A 22,308-nucleotide genomic window follows, 5' to 3' on the forward strand; every position below is an offset into this window, starting at 1 on the left:
AGTGCTCCAGAGGGGGGTACAGGATCTAGGTGGGGCTGAGAATGAGGGGCTTGGAGGGGGTGTTTAATCTACACACCTTCCAGGTGTGGGGCACTGTCCCATCAGGTGGCACCAAGACCATTTACAGAGAGAATAATGTACAGCCGGTCCCCGAGGTACGACTGTTCGTATTTACGACCAACCTGCTATACAACCAGAACCTGAGTCACGAACGAAATCTGCACTTACGAACAGCGCTTGTGTACATAAGTGAATGTAATCCAACTTACGAACAGATCGAGTTACGACCTAGTGTTTGGAGCGTAACTCGTTTGTAAGTCGGGGACCGGCTGTACAGCCTTAGCAGAGAGCAGGGGCAGCCTGTGAGCCTAGGCAGTCGCCCAGGGTGCTGCCGGCCCAGGCGCCCGATGATGACGTCACGGCCATTGACGGCCGTGCAGGCGGGGGCGCCGATTGCGCCTTCTGCCTGGGGTGCCAGCTGCCGCAGCTGGCCTCAGGCTGCTCCTGGCAGAGAGCCAGCTGGCTTTTAGCTCATGCGGAAAAGGCTCACGCACTAAACTCTGGAGGTCCCAGGTTTGATTCTGCCTGCTGCCGTTACAGGTACATGGGAGAGAGGATCACTCCCGGCCCTCTCTCAGCACAGAAGCTTGGGGCCAGGTGAGACGTGCCTCTCCATGGCCGCAGCAGCTCCAGCGCCTCTCTCCGGCAGTTAAGTGCTGGGGTTGGTGGGGAGAAGAGCCTCCCTCCCATCAGCTGGTCCAGCACTTAGGGGAGACTTCTCTTCTCACTGCAGCCCTGAGCCCGTGCGGGGTTTGCTAGGCCGCTGTGCGGCTTAGTGGGAACGTAGCACCTGAGACGGAGCAGTGGCACAAGGAGTTGGCAAGTGGCCTAATCTTCCCGAAGAGGAGCAATGGGCGGCCCCCTCCCAGCCCGGTAAACCTCTCTGATGCACGCACCCCTGCTTCTACCATCCCAGAGGGGGGCAGGGCCATGCTGGGGAAGCAGGTGCGGGGCCACAGGATGCTCCATGTGGGGTGGGCTTCACCCCCAAATTGCCTTTGCTTTTTCCTGAGCAGAGCAGATTCTGCTTGTGCCCACCAAAGGAGCTGAGACCCCACAAGCTGATTCCCACCCCCCCTCCTGATCAGGGGCAGGGGAGGGGCAGAATGCGAGTGGGGGAAGGGGATCAGCATGACTGGGGTGTGGACACAGGCCCATGGTGGAGGTGTAAGGTTGCTGCTCTCACCATGTTACACCTGCTGCCTCTTCAGCGCCCAAGACACAAACACGACGACAGCGTTAAAGGAAGGGGGGTAGAGAGCGGAGCCTGGGCTTTGGGGTGAGCAGTGTGTCCGGCCCGGCTCTTTGCTCTCATGCCTGGGGACGTTTCTGCATGCAATTCCCCTTTGATTGCATTCCTTCTTTTCAAGACACAACAGCTGTGTCTAGACTGGCATGATTTTCTGGAAATACTTTTAACGGAAAAGTTTTCCGTTAAAAGCCTTTTCGGAACAGAGCGTCTAGATTGGCACGGATGTTTTTCCACAAAAGGACTTTTTGCGGAAAAGTGTCTGTGCCAATCTAGACGTGCTTTTCCACAAAAAAGCCCCGATCGCCATTTTCGCAAATGGGGCTTTTTTGCGGAAAACAAATCTGAGCTGTCTACACTGGCCAAAAGCTTTGCACAAAAGGGACTTTTGCCTGATCGGGAGCAGAATAGTATTACCGCAAGAAGCACTGAGTCTTTCAGTTTAGAAAAGAGGAGACTGAGGGGGGATATGATAGAGGTCTATAAAATCATGAGTGGTGTGGAGAGGGCTGATAAAGAAAAGTTATTTATTAGTTCCCATAATAGAAGAACTAGAGGACACCAAATGAAATTAATGGGTAGCAGGTTTAAAACTAATAAAAGGAAGTTCTTCTTCACACAGCGTGTTGTCAACCTGTGGAACTCCTTGCCAGAGGAGGCGGTGAAGGCTAGGACTATAATAGAGAAGCTGGATAAATTCATGGAGGTTAGGTCCATAAAAGGCTATTAGCCAGGGGATAAAATGGTGTCCTTGGCCTCTGTTTGTCAGAGGCTGGAGAGGGATGGCAGGAGACAAATCGCTTGATCATTGTCTTCGGTCAACCCTCTCTGGGGTACCTGGTGCTGGCCACTGTCGGTAGACAGGATACTGGGCTAGATGGACCTTTGGTCTGACCCAGTACGGCCGTTCTTATGTTATGTTCTTATGTTCTTACAGTAGGAAGTCAGTGCTTTTGTGGAAATTCAAGCGGACAGTGTAGACAGCGGGCAAATTTTCCAGAAAAGCGGCTGATTTTCCAGAAAAACTGGCCAGTCTAGACACAGCCAACCCATTTTTGGCCATTTGTTCTCTCGGGCCTTGTGCTCACAGTGGCTCAGTAGAGAAGTATCGCTGCTTTGCAAAACAAAACTCCCCCTCCCCCCCGCCGCCCTCTGGCCCTCGCGAGGCAGCGGTGTTTGCTCTGCTTATCGCTAGCAGAGCAGCAAAACAAACAGTGCGCATCCCTCGAGTCGGGTACAGCGCGCCTGCCCGGCGTGCCAGGGCTCACTGCCGGGACAGGGGCTGGGCTGAAGCAACCGGAGGAGCCAAAATGGTGCCTACCTCGGTATCTTTTGCATTCTCTAGTCCAGTCGGCTTTCTTGTCCCTCTGCCTCAGGCCTGCTCCTCGCTCCTCTCTGAGACCCCGGGGCTTTTTATCGGCAAAACCTCTTCCGCAAAAAGAATCGGAAGATACGCAAAGCACAGTTTGCATATCCTCTTCCGCAACAAAACCAGCAGGATAGCCATAGCCTCAGAGAGGCCAGTCTGTGGTGGAGGACCCTGGCTCGGGGTAGCTGAGGGTACATCTGGACAGCTCCCTTCGCTCGAAATAAGCTACTCAGTTTAAGCTATGCAAGTTGCGTTGCTTCTTTCAAGCTTATTTCAAAACAGTCTGTTTCGAACTTTGGCGTGGTTCCAAAATAGACCGCTGTTCCGAAATGGGTCTTAATCCTCGTGGAACGAGGTTTACCGGGATGTTGGAATAGCGCGCCCGTTATTTCGAAAGATACTTCGAAATAACGGGCATGTTGTCGAGAAGCAGAAAACACTATTTTGGGATACCGGAAGTCTCCCGAAATAGTGCCGCAGTGTGGACATGCCTTGAGAGACTCTGCACCAACAGGATGAGAGCCCCGAAAGCCCCATTTTTCTGAACAGGGGGGCCTTCCTGTGCTGGAGAGAGGGAGTCCTTAGATGTCTCAAGGGCGGTATCAGGCGGGTAGGGGGTGTCGTTTGAGTCCCATTGACACCAATGGAAAAACTGGCATTGTCTTCAGCCTGGGCAGAATCAGGCCTGCGGCAGCATCTCTCGCTTTGCCTCGGCACGTCAGTCTCGTGGTCACTGAGCAGGCACCCTCCAAAGCCCGGTGTGTGCGGCCATGCACAGGCCTGCTGGGGGTGTGTGTGTGAGTGTGTGTGGGTGTGTGTGTGTGTGTGTGTACACAAGCTCTTTAAATAGCTGCTGTAGCATCAGGCAGCTCTGAGGACTGCCAGGGGGGCGGGGGACTGAGGCGTGGTGTGCTCCAGGCAGTGCTGGGGCCTGGCTGATCCAGCACCCCACCCTCCCTCTGCCCTAACCCTGAGGCCCTTCCTGCACCCCAAATTACTCATCCCCAGCTGTAGCCCTGAGCCTGCACTTCCAGCCAGAGCCCTCAATGCTATGATTTCAGTTACTTACTCCCCCATCCCAACCCTCTAGCCCAGCCCTGAGCCCCACCCCACGCCCCATCGCCTCCATGCTGGTGTTCATAGCAAAATGCATTCTGCACGTGAATGTAAAAAGTCAGAGGGAACATTGGACAGCACCTGAGCATGGGTGGATATTCCCAGTGTCCTGTCATGGCAAAGAACCAGCTAGCTCCCTGTAGCCATGCTAGACTAGCCCCTGCATAACGCAACCTGAACATGCTGAAGAGTTCGGTAACAAGAGCCCATCCAGAACACACACACACATACTCTTAGGGCCGGCACCACCAGGTGGCGCTGTCAGACACAGTCTTCTGTGTTTTTGTTAGCGTGTGAACAAATGATCAGTCTTGGGAAGACATGAGAGGTTTTGAGTGCGGCAAAGTTCTTTGTAAAAGCAGGAGGGGAATCCTTGGTGAGGGAGCTGTGCACGCCCCAGAGAATGTATTAGATGCATTTAACTGGGGCTTGGTAGAATTCAGTTTTTGTTGATAATGTCAACAGATATCACTGGTTTATTTGTATAAATGTAAATTATTGCAGTTGTGTGAGAGTGCGGGTTAAGCAATTTCTTCTGTTTTCACTTGTTTAAATTTCTATTTGCAGTCTTCTGGGGTGCAGGGGAGAGATGACTACTTAATGACAGGTGACACAGAGATTCATAAGAACATAAAAACAGCCATACTGGATCAGACCAAAAGTCCATCTAGCCCAGCATCCTGCCTGCCGACAGTGGCCAGTGCCAGATGCCCAAAAGGGACATCAAGTAATCCCCATGTGATCCCTTCCCCTGTCACCCACTTCCAGAGGCTAGGGGCACCATTCCTACCCATCCTGGCTAATAGCCATTGATGGACCTCACCTCCATGAATCTATCAAGCTCTTTTTTGAACCCTGTTAAAGTTCTAGCCTTCACCACATCCTCTGGCAAGGAGTTCCACAGATTGACTGTGAACTGAGTAAAGAAAAAAATTCCTTTTGTTTTAAAGCTGCTGCCTGTTCAAAAAGTTAAAGCTTCATGACAGTTAAAACAAACTATCAAGAGCACGTCAAAATATCCAAAGGGAATATTCTTACGTCAGAAAGTCATGCTTGTTTTTACTAGTCCGTCCATTTGCACCAAACCTAATTCAAATTCTAAATCACTGGAGTTGACAGCTAAGATCTCAAACAGCATTTTTCTTACTATCCCTCTCTGGGACTTTGTAGTATTATTGATGGAAATACTGTTTCTTTGTGTGTCTACAATGAAATTGACGTTTGCTGACACTGAGCAATAAAAAACTAATTTTTCCAAATCTAAGTTTACTTACTCAGTTTCCTTAACGTGGGCCCTTTCCATCAATTAAAAAACAACATACATGGCTTTCCCAGGGGAGGATAAGTTTACCGCAGTTGCTAAAGGGCAGTTTGAGTGTGGAGAACAGCCGACAATGACTCACAGGTTCACCTACAAGCACAACCTCCATGAGGGACTCACAAGTTACATCATGCCTGAGTCTGAGTCCAGCCACGGATTAGCCGGAAAGTGCCTCTTGTTCCAAATCTCTGGGCACTGGATAAAATGAGAAGCAGGAGTTAGAAGCATTGGAACAAACGAGCAAGAGAAGCAGCGACTCCCCGGCTCTCGCTGTCTTCAGCTCTGGCCTGCTGGGAGACGGGCGTTTGCTGAGCACAAATAATTCTGCACTCTCAGGGCGACTGGGTTAAACGCTCCAGCCTGTGTTATACAGCAGGGCAGACTAGCTGTCTGGCCCAGAGCAGGGAGACAAGATGGCAGGTGGCTGCCTGCAACCAAAAAGCCTCAAAACCATTTCTTAAAGGGGCCACGCTGTTTTTAAATTTTTTTTATAAAATAACTCTCAGGGTCCTTTTTTTTTGGCTCAGCAACTTTGATCCCCTCCTTTTTTCCCCCCATCAGAATTTTTTCCCCAGTGTTGTTTTTTTTTCTTTTTTTGGGGGGGGAAGAGTTTGATATTTTGGGTTAAACCATCTGGCAACCCTAATGACTTCACCAGGGTGTTTGTCGGGGATGCGGGAGCTTGGGGGCTGATTTGCAGGGGGAAAGACAATGGTCACAGGCAGGTAGGGGGAGGAGGCCCTGAGCCTGGAGACGGTGGCAGAGGGGAGGGGAAAGGAGGCAAAAGAAAACCAGGGCAGAGAGATCGAGGTGAATGAGCTAAAGGCCTTCCAAGCAGGCCCGGCGGGTTGGTCTTTCTGCCTAGGACAATGGGGAGCCAAGGGGAGCTGGTCACACTAAGGCAGGAGGGTGGGGGAATGTGTGTGGCCAGTCTTCACTCGGCTAGAGGTCAGCTCGCCGTTACACCTGGCTCCACTAGGGAAGCGGTGAGTGAGGCAGGTGGGAAGGGGAAGGGGGAGGATGCCGACAAACCGAGGAGGGAAGAGATGGGCAATTGTGCCAAGAGGGAAAGGGACGGGGATTCTTCAGTCGGCCTGGGGGGTCAGCCTGGGCGGGAGGCTTTCAGAGCAGGGGGAGGGACCGTTACTGACACAGGGAGGGTAACTCTTAACGCTCTTAACTGCTGAGTTCAGCCTTTTTCCGTTCACCCTGATCTCCAGCACACGGGCCTGCCGGCTGATCACCCTCGGCAACAGCCCGGTCGCTGGTGGTCAAGTCCCCAACTGCGGAGGGAAGCTACTGCTTCCACGCGGCCGTTTCAGCTTTCATCTCCCAACAGGCTGGGGGCATCGCCAACGGCCCGCCCGGACTGCTGTGCCAGGCTAGTCAGAAGGGCGTGTTGCTCTCACGTCCTGGGGAGTCCGGTCTGCACTCGGCAAGAGATCAGCTCGCACAGCCGTGGCCGAGACCCTGCGCCACTCGGGCCAGGACAGCCCGATTATTAGCTCCGAGGCTCCAGTGCCACCTGGAGAGTTCTACCGATGAGCAGAAAAGGCCGGTCTGGGTCTCTCCTGGCAGCCAGAACTCCAGGCCGCGTTTGTGTGTCGGAGACACAGCCTGGTTCAACACAGGGACAGGCGCACTTCGCAAGTGGTCCCTAGGAGGGATTTAAGCCCTCACCCATGTACAATAACCGAACTATCAAACAGTCGTCATGGCAGATACCCCTCCTGCCTACGCAACCCCAGCCTGCTCTTCAATATCTCCAGTGATGGAGATTCCACAACCTCCCTAGGCAATTTATTCCAGTGTTTAACCATCCTGACAGGTAGGAACTTTTTCCTAATGTCCAACCTGAACCTCCCTTGCTGCAGTTTAAGCCCATTGCTGCTTGTCCTAGCCTCAGAGGCCAAGGAGAACAAGTTTTCTCTTTTTAAGAAGGAAAAGAACAAAAATCCTACCTAGCAATTGCATCTAATTTTGGGAGTGTGACGAGGCGCCTCCGCCCCGCACTAGAACCCCGCCCCGAACGCCCAATCGGGGAGTCTGGGGAGCTGTGGAGCAGGGATAGGAACCCGCGAGGAAGCCTAGCTGGGGCCCTGTGGGAGGAAGCACGGGTGGCCAAGAGGGGGACATGGCCCATCAGCTGTCCGGGGATGACGTCACTCAGGATGTCATCCAAATGCGTCAGGAGGGGGGAGCGTGGACGTTGGGGGAGCAGAGTCCCGGGCGCCATGGCGGGATATTTAAAAGGGGCTAAGGAAGCCCGAGCGGGGGAGGAGCTGCAGGAGAGGAGCGACGAGACCGGAGACCGAGGGAGGCGGACGCCAGAGCAAGCGATGCGTGGACAACCAGGGTGAGCTTAAACCCGTGTCCACCGGGCGGACGTGGACTCGGAACTGGGGAAGTGGCTCAGGGCAGGGTCCTGGACCCGTGAGTGGGGGAGTTTAGGAGTTACAGCCCCCTTCACTGAGTGGGCACCTAGGTCCTTACCTCAGGGCCCTGGGCTGGGGTTTGGAGAGAGGGAGGGCCCGAACCCCTTTCCCTGGTACCCCGGAAGCTAAACCGGCCTTGTACGGTTAGGCACCCATCCGGGGTGCCCGTATAATAAAAAATAAAAATAAACTGCGCAACTACTACTGGGTGCAAAGGGGTAAACTGGGGTTTGGGGACAGACAAGAGTGGGGGAGACTCGAACCCCACAAGGGGAACGCAGAACAGGGAGGCCAAATCAAAATGTCTTAATTATAATCATGTGCGTGTTGCCTGGCACCACCAGAAGGCAGCAGGGACGTCTTTTTAGACTGTGGCTGTACAGGGCCTAGCACCCCACCATGCTGGTCCCCAAGCGGAGCTCCTAGCCACTATGGTAACAGACATTCACCAAGGAGGCCTAGCACAGACAAGTCTCCCCCAGCGAGAGCTCAACTCCACCCAGAGGCGCTGACGTTGTCTCCTGCTGATTGGTTTCAACACGGCATCATTTTTCAGTTCCTGTGGTGGAGGGCTGCTCCTTGCTACTGAACAGTTGCCATGCTCCACCCCAGAGGTGGCTGCATTTCAGTGCTGGGTGAAGTGAAACATTAGGATATAGGCATACGCTCCTGGATGTCTTTCTGGATCGGTTAGTAAAGTGCTTTGGGGTGGGAAGCACGATCAAAACAGCACCCCTTCAGTGACTCCATTGGCTTCGCCAAGACCCAACTCAAACCCTGCGGCTCCCACGGACGACAGGGCAGAATTTGGATGCCCAACATTAGATCTTCAAAATACTCCAAACTGAAAGGCGCTCAGGCTGTTGTCCATGGCAAACACAACAGCAGGGTTGGCGGCGATTTTAACAATCATCGGATTTTATTTTTCCCAGCTCTCCATTACTTGTAACCGCTTCTCCCTTTCAAAAGCTAAAATTCAGATGTCCTCACTCTTCCATTTTCTTGTGATTCCTGAATTTTCCCTCCCACATCTTAAAAGGAGCGGAAATGGACACCAATTGCACCTTGCCCCCAATCCGTACTTCCAGCTGCACAGAGCCAAGAGTAGCTTGTGTCGAGTGCTGGTAGGACCTACACAAACAATGGGGATTGTCTGTTCTTCCAGTTACAGGCAATAGCCCGGTGGATTTAAAAGAACCAGAGCATGTAAACGTCAGGGCATTTCATTGTCCGTTATATGGCTTGTAAAGTAACAAATCTGGAACCTAGAATACTTCCAGACACGCTGGTCCCTGTGCGTGTGCAAGTGCTCGCTGTGCGTGGGCAGGTATCTGCGTGCACTGCTCGCACGCTGAGAATCTGGCCTGACGTCGTTAGACAAAGGCCAGGACAGTTGATTAAGGCTGCAACCTCGTTTGGTTACTCGCTAGTTATTTGGTCAGAAGAGGCTGGGGGCTGGCGGAGGCAGGTGGGTAAAGATGGGGGCCAAATTCTGACCACATGTAACAGCAGCGGGACCGACGCTGGGGCGATTGTGCTGTAGCTGACCCACGACAGGAAGGGCAGGGCCCCTCCTGCCTCCTGGAACACCAGGGAGATAGCACCATGTGTGGGTCGCCCAGCGACTGGGGGCGCACGGGCAGGGGAGGGAACAGAGAGAAGGGCCGAGAGCTGCAAGAGCCTTCAGCCATGTGCTGTGCCCCAGGCTGGAAGCCCGGCAGCCATCAGACCCAGACACTCGGTGACACATGGCACAGCATGGGGTACAGGTCACAGCTGGAGGATTCTCTGCAGCTTGGGGCCTTCAAAGTATTTGAAGGCTTCAATATCAGAGATCTAGGTGAGAGGATTATTCTAGGAGGGGTGGGTGAGATCCTGTGGCCTGCGTTGTGCAGGGGGTCAGACTAGATGATCATAATGGTCCCTTCTGACCTTAAAGTCTATGAGTCAGGCCCGGGGGAGGGGTAAGGCAGCAGGAGCGCTCTGCCCTAGATTAGCCAGCGGTGCGGAAGGGCTGCCCAGAGGCAGCTGTGCTGAAGAGGGAGATTTTCTGTGTCTGCTCCCCAGGACCAGCACAGCAGGGGCAGTGCCCTGAGCAGGCGTCCGTCACTCCGAGGCAGGCCCCAAATCTAGTTGGGGGGGGGGGGGGTGGCAGGAGCTACAGGGTTAGATCAAAGAGGAGCTGGAAGCCAGCCCCAGATCTGCCCCCTGGATATTTTGGCAGTGGCACGCGCGCATGTGTGTGGGGATCCGGGTCCGATTGGTACGTCCCGAGCTCGTCTCCAGTTGCAGGGGGCCCCAGGGAGCGCGGGGCAGGGCAGGGCGGGGCGGCTCCCTTTACAGTCCCTTGTTAAAATAGACGTAAGGCACGTTGTCCCCGCGCCTGGCCAGTATGGAGGCTCGGAGCTCCGGCTCCAGGGTAGACAGCGCCAGGGAGCTGCAAGGAGAGGAGATGGAGTGTCAGGCTGGCAACGGCTCTGCACCAGTCCTCCCGGCCCTGCGGCTGGGCCGGGCCTTCCGCAGCCAGATCTCAACAGGCCATGGGACCAAGTCACCAGCTGAGCCAAGGCAGAGCTCACAGACCCGGGGAGTCCAGCCCCATCCCGCCCCCTCTGGGCAGAGCTCACAGACCCGGGGAGTCCAGCCCCATCCCGCTCCCCCCCCCCCCCCAGGCAGAGCTCACAGACCCGGGGAGTCCAGCCCCATCCCGCCCCCCCCCAGGCAGAGCTCACAGACCCAGGGAGTCCAGCCCCCCCCGGGGCAGAGCACCGAGTGATGGGGACTCGGCTCCCCCCGCCCCACTCAGGACAGCGAGCGGTGATCAGCCGCTGTGCACAGGTCGAACCCGCTGGCAAGGCAGGGCAGCGGAGGCTGAGCTCCTGGGGAGAGGTAGGGCCTTTCCCATGACCCTGGGGAGCGCGGAGGGGAGCAAGGGAAGGGTTCTGGGGTTCTAAGTGAGGAGGGAACAACGTAGCCGGTACCATCTCTGTGGGAACAGCGAGCAGGCAACCGGCACCATGAACAGGAGGCTGCAGGACAGAGAAAGCCACGAGTTACCGGCGAAAACTCAACATCTGCTCTCGTAGCGAGCGCCAGCCCACGGGGACACCGACAGCCCCGCAACCTCCCCTGGGGGCCCGTGGCCGAGCGCCAGACCCCGTGGGTCAGCTGAGCTCTCAGGAGGCGAGGAGCCCGGGGAAACCCGACTCCGCTCTCCCTTCAAAGGGCCCGTGTGGGGTTGTGGCACGCCAGGAGGCTGGGCGATTTGGTGCTGGGTGGGCAATCCAGCGAGGCCACCCCCCGTAGAGCGCGGGGGGGGGGGGGGGTGTCCCAGGAGAACAGCACTTCGGTGTGGGGGCAAGTTCTGTTCGCGCCTGGGCTGAAGGCGTCCACGGTTAGCACAGAGGCTCCGGCGGGGACGTGCTCCCGGAGTCACTCCCAGCGGGATGCGACCGCCGGCAAATCCGGCTCACGCCTCCGCCCCAATGGCAGACGCTTCTGTCAATTACCGCAGGCCCGGCCCGCCCGAGTGCTGGCAACCCCCGGAGCTAGGGCAGCTCGGAGGCTCTGCTGGGGAGCACCGGGGGCTGACCCCAGACACCCCTTGGGAGCGTCCAGAGCAGTGGGCCTTGCTTGGGCCCTGCGGAGCTCCAGAGACCCCGGTATGCTCCCCAGCAGCGGAGAGAGCAGAGCACGGGGGAGGGACGGTCGGGCACAGCAGGGCCCTTGGACTCTACTTCCACCCCAAGGAGAAGGTCCCGTGCTGGAGTGAAGTGGGGCGCTGCACCCCTGCCACTCAGCACCGCCGGCGTGAACAGCCTCTCCTCCCCTGCTACTGGGGCCTGCGTTACAGAGGAAGTGTCGGCTAGTGGTTAGAGCAAGGGGCGGCTTCAGGATTGCTGGGTTCTGTCCCCCAGCGCTGCCTCACGTAGAGGCTAGACCCCGCCGCCGCCAGGCCGGAACGGAGGAAGGGCGGCGGCTTGAGCAGAGCGATACTTACAAGCCCCCAACGAGCAGCACTTGGAGAGGCGCATGGAAGACCCGAATTCTCTGCCAAGAGAGCAGGCCAGGGGTGAGCCTGGAACATCAGCCCACGTCCTGCCTCCCCCGAGGAGCCCAACATGGGGGGGAGGGAGAATCTGCAACTGGATCTAGTCTGGCAAGTCCTTTGTTCATCTCCTTTAGACCCACGTGCTTTTGGGGGCTCCCTTGGGGACACGGAGCCCCAGAGGGCCCCTGTCACTCAGCAGGGGCGGGGATGCTGAGGAAAGAGTTGCAGTGGGGGAGGTCGAGGTTGGATATTAGGACAAACGATTTCCCCAGGCGGGTGGGGAAGCAGAGGGCTGGGTTCGCTAGGGAGAGGGTGGAACCTCCATCCCTAGAGGTGAGCGAGTCTCGGCTGGACCAAGCCCTGGAGGGGGATGATTGAGTTGGGCTGGTCCTGCCTTGGGCAGGGGGCTGGACTCGGTGACTCCAGAGGGCTCTGCCCGTCCTGGGATTCTACGAAAGGGCACAAATGAGCACCCAGCCCCCCGGCTGGCCTGAGGGAAAGGGGGGGGACGGCCCTGGAGCAGTCTGGCCACCCGAGGGTGGAGGCGGACAGGACACGAGTGGAGGAGAGACGCAGCCCACTCCCCCTTCCAGCCAACCACTCACCTGCATGAAGGGGAACTTCTCCAGCCGCTCCATGAGAATCGGCAAAAGAACTAGCCAGAACGAGAGCGGGGGAGGCGCCCGTCAGCCCAGCTGGCTGCCAGCAGAGCCAGGGGCTGCCCAGAGAGCGCCACGCCCCAGGACAGAGCCGTGACGGGAGGGCGTCCCGATGCCTCCCCGCCCTTTGTGTCAGACCCACCAGCCCCCTGCTCCCACCGTCGGGCGCTTGCCCCGGGAGGGCCAACATCCCCGGCCTGCCTTCCGACCGAGCACCCCGCACCGAACCACGGCAGGGACAGGAACGGGGCATCTCCCATCGCTCTGCAGCACCCCCAGTGGCAGGGACCAGAGGGGCGCTGGGACAAGGGGAAGGTTTCCACCCCCAGTGGCCAAGTCGTGCGTGTGGGGTGGGGGTGGGGGGGGAACTAAGGAACAAGAGGGGGGGAATTCCCCAGGGGTCTGAGAAGGGAATAGTCCTCCAGACCAACGGGGCAACACTTGGACTGCCTATGCCGTGCCTTCCATCACAGGGGCTCGGGGCGCCCTGCAGACAGGAACAGGCCACCCTGAAGGGAAGGTATGCTGCACACCGTACTAATGGGGAAACTGAGGCAGAGGTTCTGGGGTCAGGGCCGGGACTAGCCCCCAGACATCAGCAGTTCCCAAACCTCTGCTCTACCCCCGGCACACCCTCAGTCGGTTGCCTGGGCACTGCCTTTCTGCGGCCAGCTGGCTCCCAGCCCAGCCCTGTCCCGTCTCCCGCCAGCCCCCCGACTGGTGGGCAGGCTGTCTCGGTGGCGGATTGTGGGGGAGGTGTCGTGGGGGCTCACCCATGCCCGGCGCTGCCATGGCGATCCTGGAGACCACCACCTGGGTAATCCCCTTGGCTGCAGCCACCTGAACGCAAGACGACGGAGAGTCAGCCAAAACCCTCCAAAGGGGTAACGTGCTTTGAGCAAACGTGTTAGGCTTGGCCCGGCCAGGGCAGCAAGGCAGCAAGCCTGGGATCTCTGACCCGTGCGGGGTTTCGCCCCCCAGCCGCTGCAACAGGCTCCCTGGGGCCGCGAGTCCGGGCTGCGTGCCGCAGAATCGGGGCCACGCCAGCACAGCAGAGGCTGACGGAACAGCCCCCCTGCCCCGCCCCAGACGTACCCTGGAACGGCCCAGCTCGCAGTCCCGCTCGTCCGTCACCACGATCCCATGAATGAGCTCCCTAAACACAGACAGGGAGCCATGAGTGCCTCAGACCCAGCCTCCTGGGCCACTCCCCCCTGGAAACAGGGGGGGCCTCCCCCACAGTGCGGAATAGCCCATCGGCCCCTCCCACACCCATGCTGCCTTTGCGCAAGGGGCTGAAAACACCTCCGAAATCAGCTCCCGGGGGGGTTACAGGCCTTGACCCCAGCCCCTAGGGCCATCGGGCAGCCCAGTGCATTGTGGGAAGGGCAGCCGTCTGATCCGAGTGAGGGGAGGCGAGAGACTTGGGCCCTTCCGCCAGGCGGCCGAGATCCATGCAGGCAACCGAGGCACAGAGAGGTTGCCGCGTCTCCCTGTCTGTTCTGTCACTGTACGGTGCATCGCACATGGGGGCCTGGCCCGTGACTGGGCTCCCTGGTGCCCCTCCGTCACCTCTGACCCCCTCATTTATCATCTGCTTCCCTGGGACGGCACCGTGCCCCCGGCTGGCAGTGCCAGCAATAACCCCAGTGCAACAGCCCCGGCGAGCCGGCACGGAGCTAGCAGAGCATGGCACGGACAGCCTGCACCCAGCTCGCCCGGCACAACTGGAAGGCGCTACTCTAATGCACAGTTCTTCCTGGGAGAGTCCCTGGCCTGTTACACGGCAGGGCCTGCCTGCAGCTCCACGAGGCCCCTCCCGGCCTGGGAATCTATAATTCAGAGGAAAGTTCCCATTTGGTCCTGGGAAGGCCACAGCTGGAGTATTGTGTCCAGTTCTGGGCCCCCCACTACAGAAAGGAAGTGGGCACATTGGAGAGGGTCCAGTTGAGGGCAACCAAAATGATTAGGGGGCTGGAGCACGTGACTTGAGAGGCTGAGGGAGTCGGGTCTGTTTAGTCTGCAGAAGAGAAGAGTGAGGGGGGATTTGAGAGCAGCCTTCAATTTCCTGAAGGGGGTTCCAAGGAGGATGGAGAGAGGCTGTTCTCAGTGGGGGCAGAACAAGGAGCAATGGGCTCAAGTCGCAGTGGGGCAGGTCGAGGTTGGAGATTAGGACAAACGATTTCCCTAGGCAGGTGGGGAAGCGCTGGGCTGGGTTCCCGAGGGAGGGGGTGGAATCTCCATCCCCCGAGGTGTTTCAGTCCCGGCTGGACAAGGCCCTGGCTGGGATGATCGAGTTGGGGTTGATTCCGCTTTGGGCCGGGCGCTGGACTTGGTGACTCCTGAGGTCTCTTCCAGCTCCAGGATTCGATGGACGTGGAGTTCTGCCCTGGCGACGCAGGCCGTGGCCCACCGGGTCCGTCCTCAGGCAGCGGGCCAATGCCTGGTGCTTCCACATGGCCCTTCCCCTATAGCGTGCTGGGCTGTTTCTTTCACTATAGCTCACTTGGGTTGGGCTTCATCCGCTCCCGGCCCACCCCTTTGTGGTGGAAGGAGAACAAAGCCACGGCAACCTCCTCGAGCGAGCCCCACCCAGCGGTGTTGTAACACACCAGTCAGGCGAGGTGTCGCACCACCGCTCTGGAGGGGGGTCAGGCGATGGGCTGGTGTTCCCAGCGGATTTACTGCCAACCCCCGAGGCTGCCCTTCTCCAGGCGGGAAATGCACAGGGGGGGCAGGTGAAATTAACACCTTGGGCACTGCTGCCACCTATGGGGGGCTGCTGGGAATAGCACCTCCCCGTCTCAGGAATGCAGCCAGCGTGGTCAAAACGGCCCCGTGACGGCCGTCCTTACTCAACGCCCGGGCCGCTGTGGGGCCCAGAATAATCCCGCCCACCCCGCAGCCCTGGGCACAAAGCCAGGCAGATGCTGCCCAGGCCTCTCATCTCTCCTCGGTCCTGCTGGGAGTTTAGAACCCGGGGGCAGCTCCCCCCACGGCGCAGGCACATGCTGGCTTTTGGGAGTGCTGCTGAGCGCGTTCCTCAGGCTTCCTACCATGGCAGGAGTTGTCCAGACATTAGCCCGCTAGCTCAGGGCCATCCGCCCTATCGGAGCGAGGGGGAAGCGACCTGCCCACCCAGCAACAGAGACAAGACCAGAACCCAGGGGTATGTCTAGACTACATCCCTCTGGCGCTAGAGGGATGTCAATTAGACAGACTGAAAATGCTAATGAAGTGGGGATTTCAAGATCCCGCGCTTCATTAGAATAAAAATGGCCACCGCGGCACTTTGCCGGCAAAAAGCGGCAGTCTAGACAGGGATCGGCCAACAAGGAAAGCCTTTTGTGCGACTGATCCTGTAAACCTCATTGCACGAGGCAGAAGGATCGGTCGCAAAAGGCTTTCCTTGCCAGCCGATCCCCGTCTAGACTGCCGCTTTTTGGCGACAAAGTGCCGCGGCAGCAAAAAGCAACGGCCATTTTTATTCTAATGAAGCACGGGATTTTTAAATCCCCGCTTCCTTAGCAATGTCGGTATGTCTAATTGACATCCCTCTGGCGCCAGAGAGATGTAGTCTAGACATACCCCAGGAGTCCTGGCTGCCAGGACTTGTTAACACTGCCCTTCTCCTGATTACAGGAGCCAGCCCAGGGAAGTCATCTCTGCCTGCAGCTCCAGATCCGCCGTCCTAGTGTGGTTTCTGGTAAGGCCCCGCTGGCCGGAGCCGAGAGACAGACTTACTGTTGCCTCATCATGGGGATGTTCACACAGTTGGCAGCGGCTACGGCTGCGAACGGGACCCAGCGTGCCACGAGGGGCGGGGCTCTCTAGGGGAGGAAAGAGACCGAGGTGAGCGCGGCCATCACAAGAGTCCTGGAACTGGCCTCGCCAGCCCCTATGTGAGACGAGCTGCCAGGCCTCAGCCTGCTGGGAGCCAGCAGGCCACATGCAGCGGGAGAGCTGGTGCCCTCAACAGCGCAGTGGGAGGAGTGACTCAGACGGTGAACCTCCCGGACTCAGAAGCAGACGTGCGTAGGGGACGCTTGCTTGCTGCCGCACAGGCTGGGCCTTCAACGAAACCCTCCACCCTGCAGGGCCGTCAGCTGCCGCCATCCACCCAAATCAGACCCAGCCGCTAAAGCCGGAAAAAGCCAAGACCCAACTGCCTTATTAAACCCACTTCCCCTGCTACCGCGGGCTGGTAACTTGCTGCCAGATGCCGCTAGCAGGGCCGGAGAAATCCACAGCCAGGGCCTTGCAGGGAGCACCGGACAGACCTAATAGGGCAGGTGTGGTAGTGGGATCTCCGGAGAAACCTGCTGCTCTCTCCACAGCAAGGCTCTCAGGAGAGGCGGTGGCACGGCTGTGTGCGAGGGACTAGTGCCAGGGCAGGTGGGGCGAGGCATCGGGGCGAGCGCCTCCCAGCGTGCGAGGGACTAGTGCCAGGGCAGGTGGGGCGAGGCATCGGGGCGAGCGCCTCCCAGCGTGCGAGGGACTAGTGCCAGGGCAGGTGGGGCGAGGCATCGGGGCGAGCGCCTCCCAGCGAGCGAGGGACTAGTGCCAGGGCAGGTGGGGCGAGGCATCGGGGCGAGCGCCTCCCAGCGTGCAAGGGACTAGTGCCAGGGCAGGTGGGGCGAGGCATCGGGGCGAGCGCCTCCCAGCGTGCAAGGGACTAGTGCCAGGGCAGGTGGGGCGAGGCATCGGGGCGAGCGCCTCCCAGCGAGCGAGGGACTAGTGCCAGGGCAGGTGGGGCGAGGCATCGGGGCGAGCGCCTCCCAGCGAGCGAGGGACTAGTGCCAGGGCAGGTGGGGCGAGGCATCGGGGCGAGCGCCTCCTAGCGAGTGAGGGACTAGTGCCAGGGCAGGTGGGGCGAGGCATCGGGGCGAGCGCCTCCTAGCGAGTGAGGGACTAGTGCCAGGGCTGGTGAGGCGAGGCATCGGGGCGAGCGCCTCCCAGCGTGCGAGGGACTAGTGCCAGGGCAGGTGGGGCGAGGCATCGGGGCGAGCGCCTCCTAGCGAGCGAGGGACTAGTGCCAGGGCAGGTGGGGCGAGGCATCGGGGCGAGCGCCTCCCAGCGTGCGAGGGACTAGTGCCAGGGCAGGTGGGGCGAGGCATCGGGGCGAGCGCCTCCCAGCGTGCGAGGGACTAGTGCCAGGGCAGGTGGGGCGAGGCATCGGGGCCATGCTATTGGACGGGAGGAAGGGCCTCGTACGGGAATGGAGAAGAGCTGCCTTGGAGGGGGGGGGGGGGGATTTTAGCTCCTGCAGGGGCGGGAAACGCCAGCTCTCCGGACCTCGGCCCGCGGCTCGTCCACGGGGAACGGGCGCTCCTGCAGGAAGCCGTGGGAGGATAGGCTTCTGGAACCGGGTCGGCCCGGGCGCGACGGCTTGATCGCAAGGGCCATCGGTTGCCCCGCCACCTGGGGACGCTACCCCGCCAGCGGCTGTGGGGGAGACTGGGGCGACAGGGTGTCGGCCGGTGCGGATCTCCTGCCCCCTGGCACTGCCGGAGAAGGAGAGAGACCCCCCCCTCCATGGCGACACCACCCTCAGCTCCCTCCCCCCGCCCCCCGCCCCAGTACCTTGGTGTACAGGTTGAGTCCCACGGCGGTCGCCAGGGCCGTGCCCGTGGCGGTGACGTAAGCCACCCCGATTTGCCTAGACAGCGATTGACAGGAGGGAAAACTCGAACTCAGCATTTCCCAGGCTGCCTGAACCAGCGCGCAGCCTGGGGGAGGATGGGACACCCCGGCAGGCTCAGGACTGGAGCGCCCTCCCACAGGGCTGCGGTTCCCACCCATGGAGCGTTGCCACCTGGCCGCGACCCAAGCCTAAGGCAGGAAGCACAGCCTAGTGGTTAAGGCACAGGACTGCGAGGCAGGGAAACGGAGTTCAGTTCCCAGCTTGATTCATCTTCCCATGCCTCCGCTACCCCCTCTGTGAAATGGGTCGATATTACACCGCTCAGCGCGTGGACTGTGCTTGCCGACCCTCTGTGAACGCCAGAGCATCCTTCCAAGGAGCTGAAATCCTGCAGCTCACGACGTGCCCCGGCTGGGAATCCAACTCCCCGTCGCTCCCACTGTCCTCAGTTTCCCCTCGTGCCTTCTCCGCTAGGAAGGCTGGTGCGTTCCACAGCCCCCAGAGGGCAGCAGCCCTGGCACATGCCGCTCTGCGATACAGGGCACGAGGGCAGATCACTGCCCCTGCAGAGCCGAATGGACCTGGGGGACCACAGTGCCCTGGTGTCACAAGGCAGGATGAGGGGCTGGTGGCACCGGGCGTCCAGCGTGGTAGTTCTCACGGCAGCAGAAGGGTTCAACCAGGCTAGTGACCTCAGGGAGCAGTAGGTGGCGCGATGGTCCCCTCCATGGGGGTGGCGGAAGGACTGTTCCCCCCTTGCTGGTCCCAGCTGATGACCTCCTGCTAACGCAGAGCTTGGGGGGGGCCCCTCTGGGTGTGTCTAGGGGCCTGTGGGAGGCGACGCTGAAGGTAGAGGAATCTAGGTCGTGCCTTTGACTCTGCCGTGGGGCTGGTCCTGGGCATGGCGACAGCAGCTCTGCGCCAGGGCACAGACAGCGGAGCGATGCCACGGCCCGGAGAGCAGCCCAGCGCACCCAGCCTGCAGGGAACGGGCTGGGTTGCGCCGCAGGGGTACCTCCCAGGGCAGTGTGCGGACAGCAGGCGCCTGGTGACAGGGTGGGTACCCGGGTGAGAAGCCTGGGGGCTCTGGGGCGAGGCGGGAGCAGATACTCACGTGAGCGAGATGGGGCTGGCTGCGTTCCTGTTGGTGTAGTTCACCAGGGCGTTGAAGGACTGGTTCACCCATTGCCAGAACACCACCGCGGGGACCGTCCTGAGGGGGCAGACGCCAGAGCTCAGCCCGTGCATGTCCCCCTCTGCCCCCCAAGTCACAGGGCTGAGCTAGCCCCTTCCACAGGCCGGGGAGCTACCGCTGGCTGCCACCGTGACACTGCACTGCTCGAGACAGGCCAGTCCAAAGCAGGCTGCGACGAGCTTCCAAAGGATCTCGCAAAACTAGGCGACTGGGCAACAACACGGCAAGTGACTGTGAATGCTGATAAAAGCAGAGTAAAGCACACCGGAAACAGAATCCCACCCATACGTATAAAATCATGGGGACTAGTTTAGCTATAGCCACGCAAGAGACCTTGGAGTCACTCGGGATAGTTCTCTGAAACCAGCTACTCCGTGTGCAGCAGCCGTCAAAAAAGCAAACAGCATGTTAGGAATCATTTAAAAAGGGATAGAGGATACCTTATTGCCTCTGTATAAATCCCTGGTATGCCCCCATCTCGAATACTGAGTCCAGATGTGGAGGCCTCATCTCCAAAGAGATATCTTGGCAAAGTTCAGAAAAAGGGCAACAAAAACGATAACGATGAGGGGTTCGGAACGAGGAGAGATTCATAAGACTGGGACTTTTCAGCTCAGAAAAGAGGAGCATAAGGAGGGGGAATGTGATAATAAATGCTTATAGTATAGATCTTTCTCCACACCAGACATAAGGAAGTTAGTTACTTGTAACCCCTAGTTTGTTGTATGGGAACCAAATAATATTGGTAGCAGATTTGAAACAAAGAAAAGGTAGTGTTTCTTCACACAACGCAGTCAACCTGTGGAACTCCTTGCCGGAGGATGCTGTGAAAGCCAGGACTTTAACAGGGTTCAGGAAGAACTAGATAGATTCATGGAGGTTAGGTCCATCAATGGCTATTAGCCAGAAGGCGTAGGAATGGTGTCCCTAGCCTTTGTCAGAAACTGGGACTGGTGACAGGGGAGGGATCACTTGATTCCCTGATCTGTCATTTCCTCTGGGGCACCTGGCATCGGCCACTGTGGAAAGACAGGATACTTGGCTAGATGGACCTTTGGAGTGACCCAGTCTGGCTGTTCGTATGTTCTTAGAATATTCTCCTCGAATGAGATACGGGGGACACTGAGGAAGGCAAATATGGGGGAACCTTTTTAATTCCACTGAACCACACTAGAACAGGGAGGTTTTTTCAAGGGCAAGAAAGGAAACATGCTACAGATTAGGAACGGCCTCTCCTCAACATTAGCCCTTGCTGGCAGCGGTGGGATCTGGGATTTCAGAGGATACAAAGGAACCAGGAGGGGCTAGTTTTAAAAAAAAAAAAAAAAAAAGTGCAGAGAGCACCCAGGACTGGCTCTGGGTTAATAATTAAAGGACTTTAATCAACAACAGAATCTGTTAATAAGACAAAGAAGAAAAACAAGGAGAGAGAAGCAAAGGACAGAAGTGGTTTTAATTGGGCAAAGGACTCATTTTTTGCTCAAATATTTGGATGTGTTAGAATCTGGGGGAGAAAGAAGGGATTTAAAAATCAAACAAAATAAATGTAAGCAGGACTTTAAAACGGTGCCTTTGCACTGGATTTTAACATTTCCTTGCTGGGTTGCAGGCCACTAACCCGCCATGCGGCGCTGGAACTGGACAGTGAAACGGATCAGAAGGCAGGAGAGTGAAACTGACCAGTCTGCCTTTCACTCCCCTTAGAAACTAACAGCCCCAACACAAAAAGATGAACGGCAGAAACAGCTGCAAGGAAGTTCACTTGCTGTAACCTCAGAGCAAGGACACATTCCCTCCATGAGCTCCAGGTTTCTACGGGGACGGTAGTAAGAGCAGGGCCTGAAACAAGCCCGAGTATCACACCTGGGTAACAACAGTCAAGACTTGGCTACTATCAAGCTAAGCGGAGCTGTGAGCAAGAGACAGGCCCTGCTAACACAATCTGGCATGGATAGAGCTGACACTCACCGGTACCAGTCCCAGGCCGTACGCACGTTCCAGAGACACGGTAACAACATCTCATTAAGAAGCATCTTGGTACCCTCCCGCCGCCCCACACGTAACAGGGACCTACTGACCCAGGATCAGGACAGGGTCAAACACGACAGCTCGCTGGCTAGAGAGGATTTGATCAAACTACCAGGTGCAAGGGGGTGGGAGGTACTGAGGAAACGTCTGGAGTGAGGTGTAACTTGCTTGTACCTGTGCATAACGGTGGGTCTTGGAGGGGCTGTCTTTGTCTGGCCTAGGGGGCAGCGGGACCTCCCATTGACTGAGCCGGGTCTGTTGTCAGGGGGCACGTAGGTACAAGCAGAACCACAGGCCTCTGATCCAGGGAGCTGGAGCCCATTTCATTTAATAATAAGCCTGGTGCCTTTGATCCTTATCTGACTGTGGTCTTTGGGGGCCCTCTCGCAGTCTGCTGTGCCGGCCACCTGCACAGAGCCACTGCCACACACAGGGGGAGCGCCAGGAGCGGCCCGAGGCTGGCTGCAGCAGCTGGCGCCCCACGCGGAAGGCGCGCTCGGCGCGCCCGCCTGCACGGCCGTGACGTCATCACCGGGCACCCAGGCCGGCGGCGCCCAAGGCGACCGGCTAGTTTGCCTAGGCTCACAGGCCGCCCCCAGGAGCACACACACAACCAAACGGTTGTCGTCACTGGAAAGAGCAAGGTGTGTGTTGCTGTGTGTCAGTTGGAGGGCAGGAGGGAAGGGCTGGCGATTCACAGGAATGGTGGAGGAAGAAACAGGGCGAGCCACAATGCGGGGCTGTGTCGCTGCAGGTGTTTGCTGGGCAAAGCACAGGCACAAGTTAGGGCAGGAAAGTGGTGACCTTGCAGGCCTCAGTGCCATGCTTAACGAAACAAGGCAGGAGACCCAAAAGACTTTGCAGAAGCTGCTAACCAGGAGCAGGCCTAGACCATAAGCTATTACACCAAGGAGGGCTGACGAGATGGCCATCAGTCAAGCACAAGAGCTTAGGAACACACATTAAGCACCGTGGTGTCAGCATAGCACTTTATAAACGTCATATCCGGCCGGCATGCCGAGGGAGAGGTAACTCTGGGCCCACACTAGGACGACGGTCACTGGTGATGATCCGAGGGGAGGACGATTAACACTTTGAGCCCTTCTGTATGGGATGGTGCAAGCACACAGACTCAGACACATTGGCTACGTCTACACTGGCCCCTTTTCCGGAAGGGGCAT

The 22,308-nt window shown here is 58.2% G+C and overlaps 1 protein-coding gene across 3 annotated transcripts in view; it reads right to left on the minus strand.

Annotated features, from left to right (window-relative positions):
- Positions 1-8,445: 8,445 nt before the first annotated feature.
- SFXN2 (sideroflexin 2) overlaps positions 8,446-22,308 on the minus strand; it is a 96,520-nt gene continuing 82,657 nt past the window's right edge. For all 3 annotated transcript variants that reach the window (XM_075935570.2, XM_075935569.2, XM_075935571.2), the window contains 9 exons: positions 19,019-19,117; positions 17,844-17,919; positions 16,005-16,090; positions 13,356-13,416; positions 13,034-13,100; positions 12,207-12,256; positions 11,551-11,600; positions 10,532-10,579; positions 8,446-9,987 (listed from right to left, as the gene is read on the minus strand). In XM_075935570.2, the coding sequence (XP_075791685.1) occupies positions 9,888-9,987; positions 10,532-10,579; positions 11,551-11,600; positions 12,207-12,256; positions 13,034-13,100; positions 13,356-13,416; positions 16,005-16,090; positions 17,844-17,919; positions 19,019-19,117 (637 nt within the window). In that variant the 3' untranslated portion in view covers positions 8,446-9,887. The remainder of the gene's footprint in view (positions 9,988-10,531; positions 10,580-11,550; positions 11,601-12,206; positions 12,257-13,033; positions 13,101-13,355; positions 13,417-16,004; positions 16,091-17,843; positions 17,920-19,018; positions 19,118-22,308) is intronic.

The sequence above is a fragment of the Pelodiscus sinensis genome, chromosome 8, assembly GCF_052426305.1.
Source record: "Pelodiscus sinensis isolate ZL-2025 chromosome 8, ASM5242630v1, whole genome shotgun sequence".
NCBI lineage: Eukaryota > Metazoa > Chordata > Testudines > Trionychidae > Pelodiscus > Pelodiscus sinensis.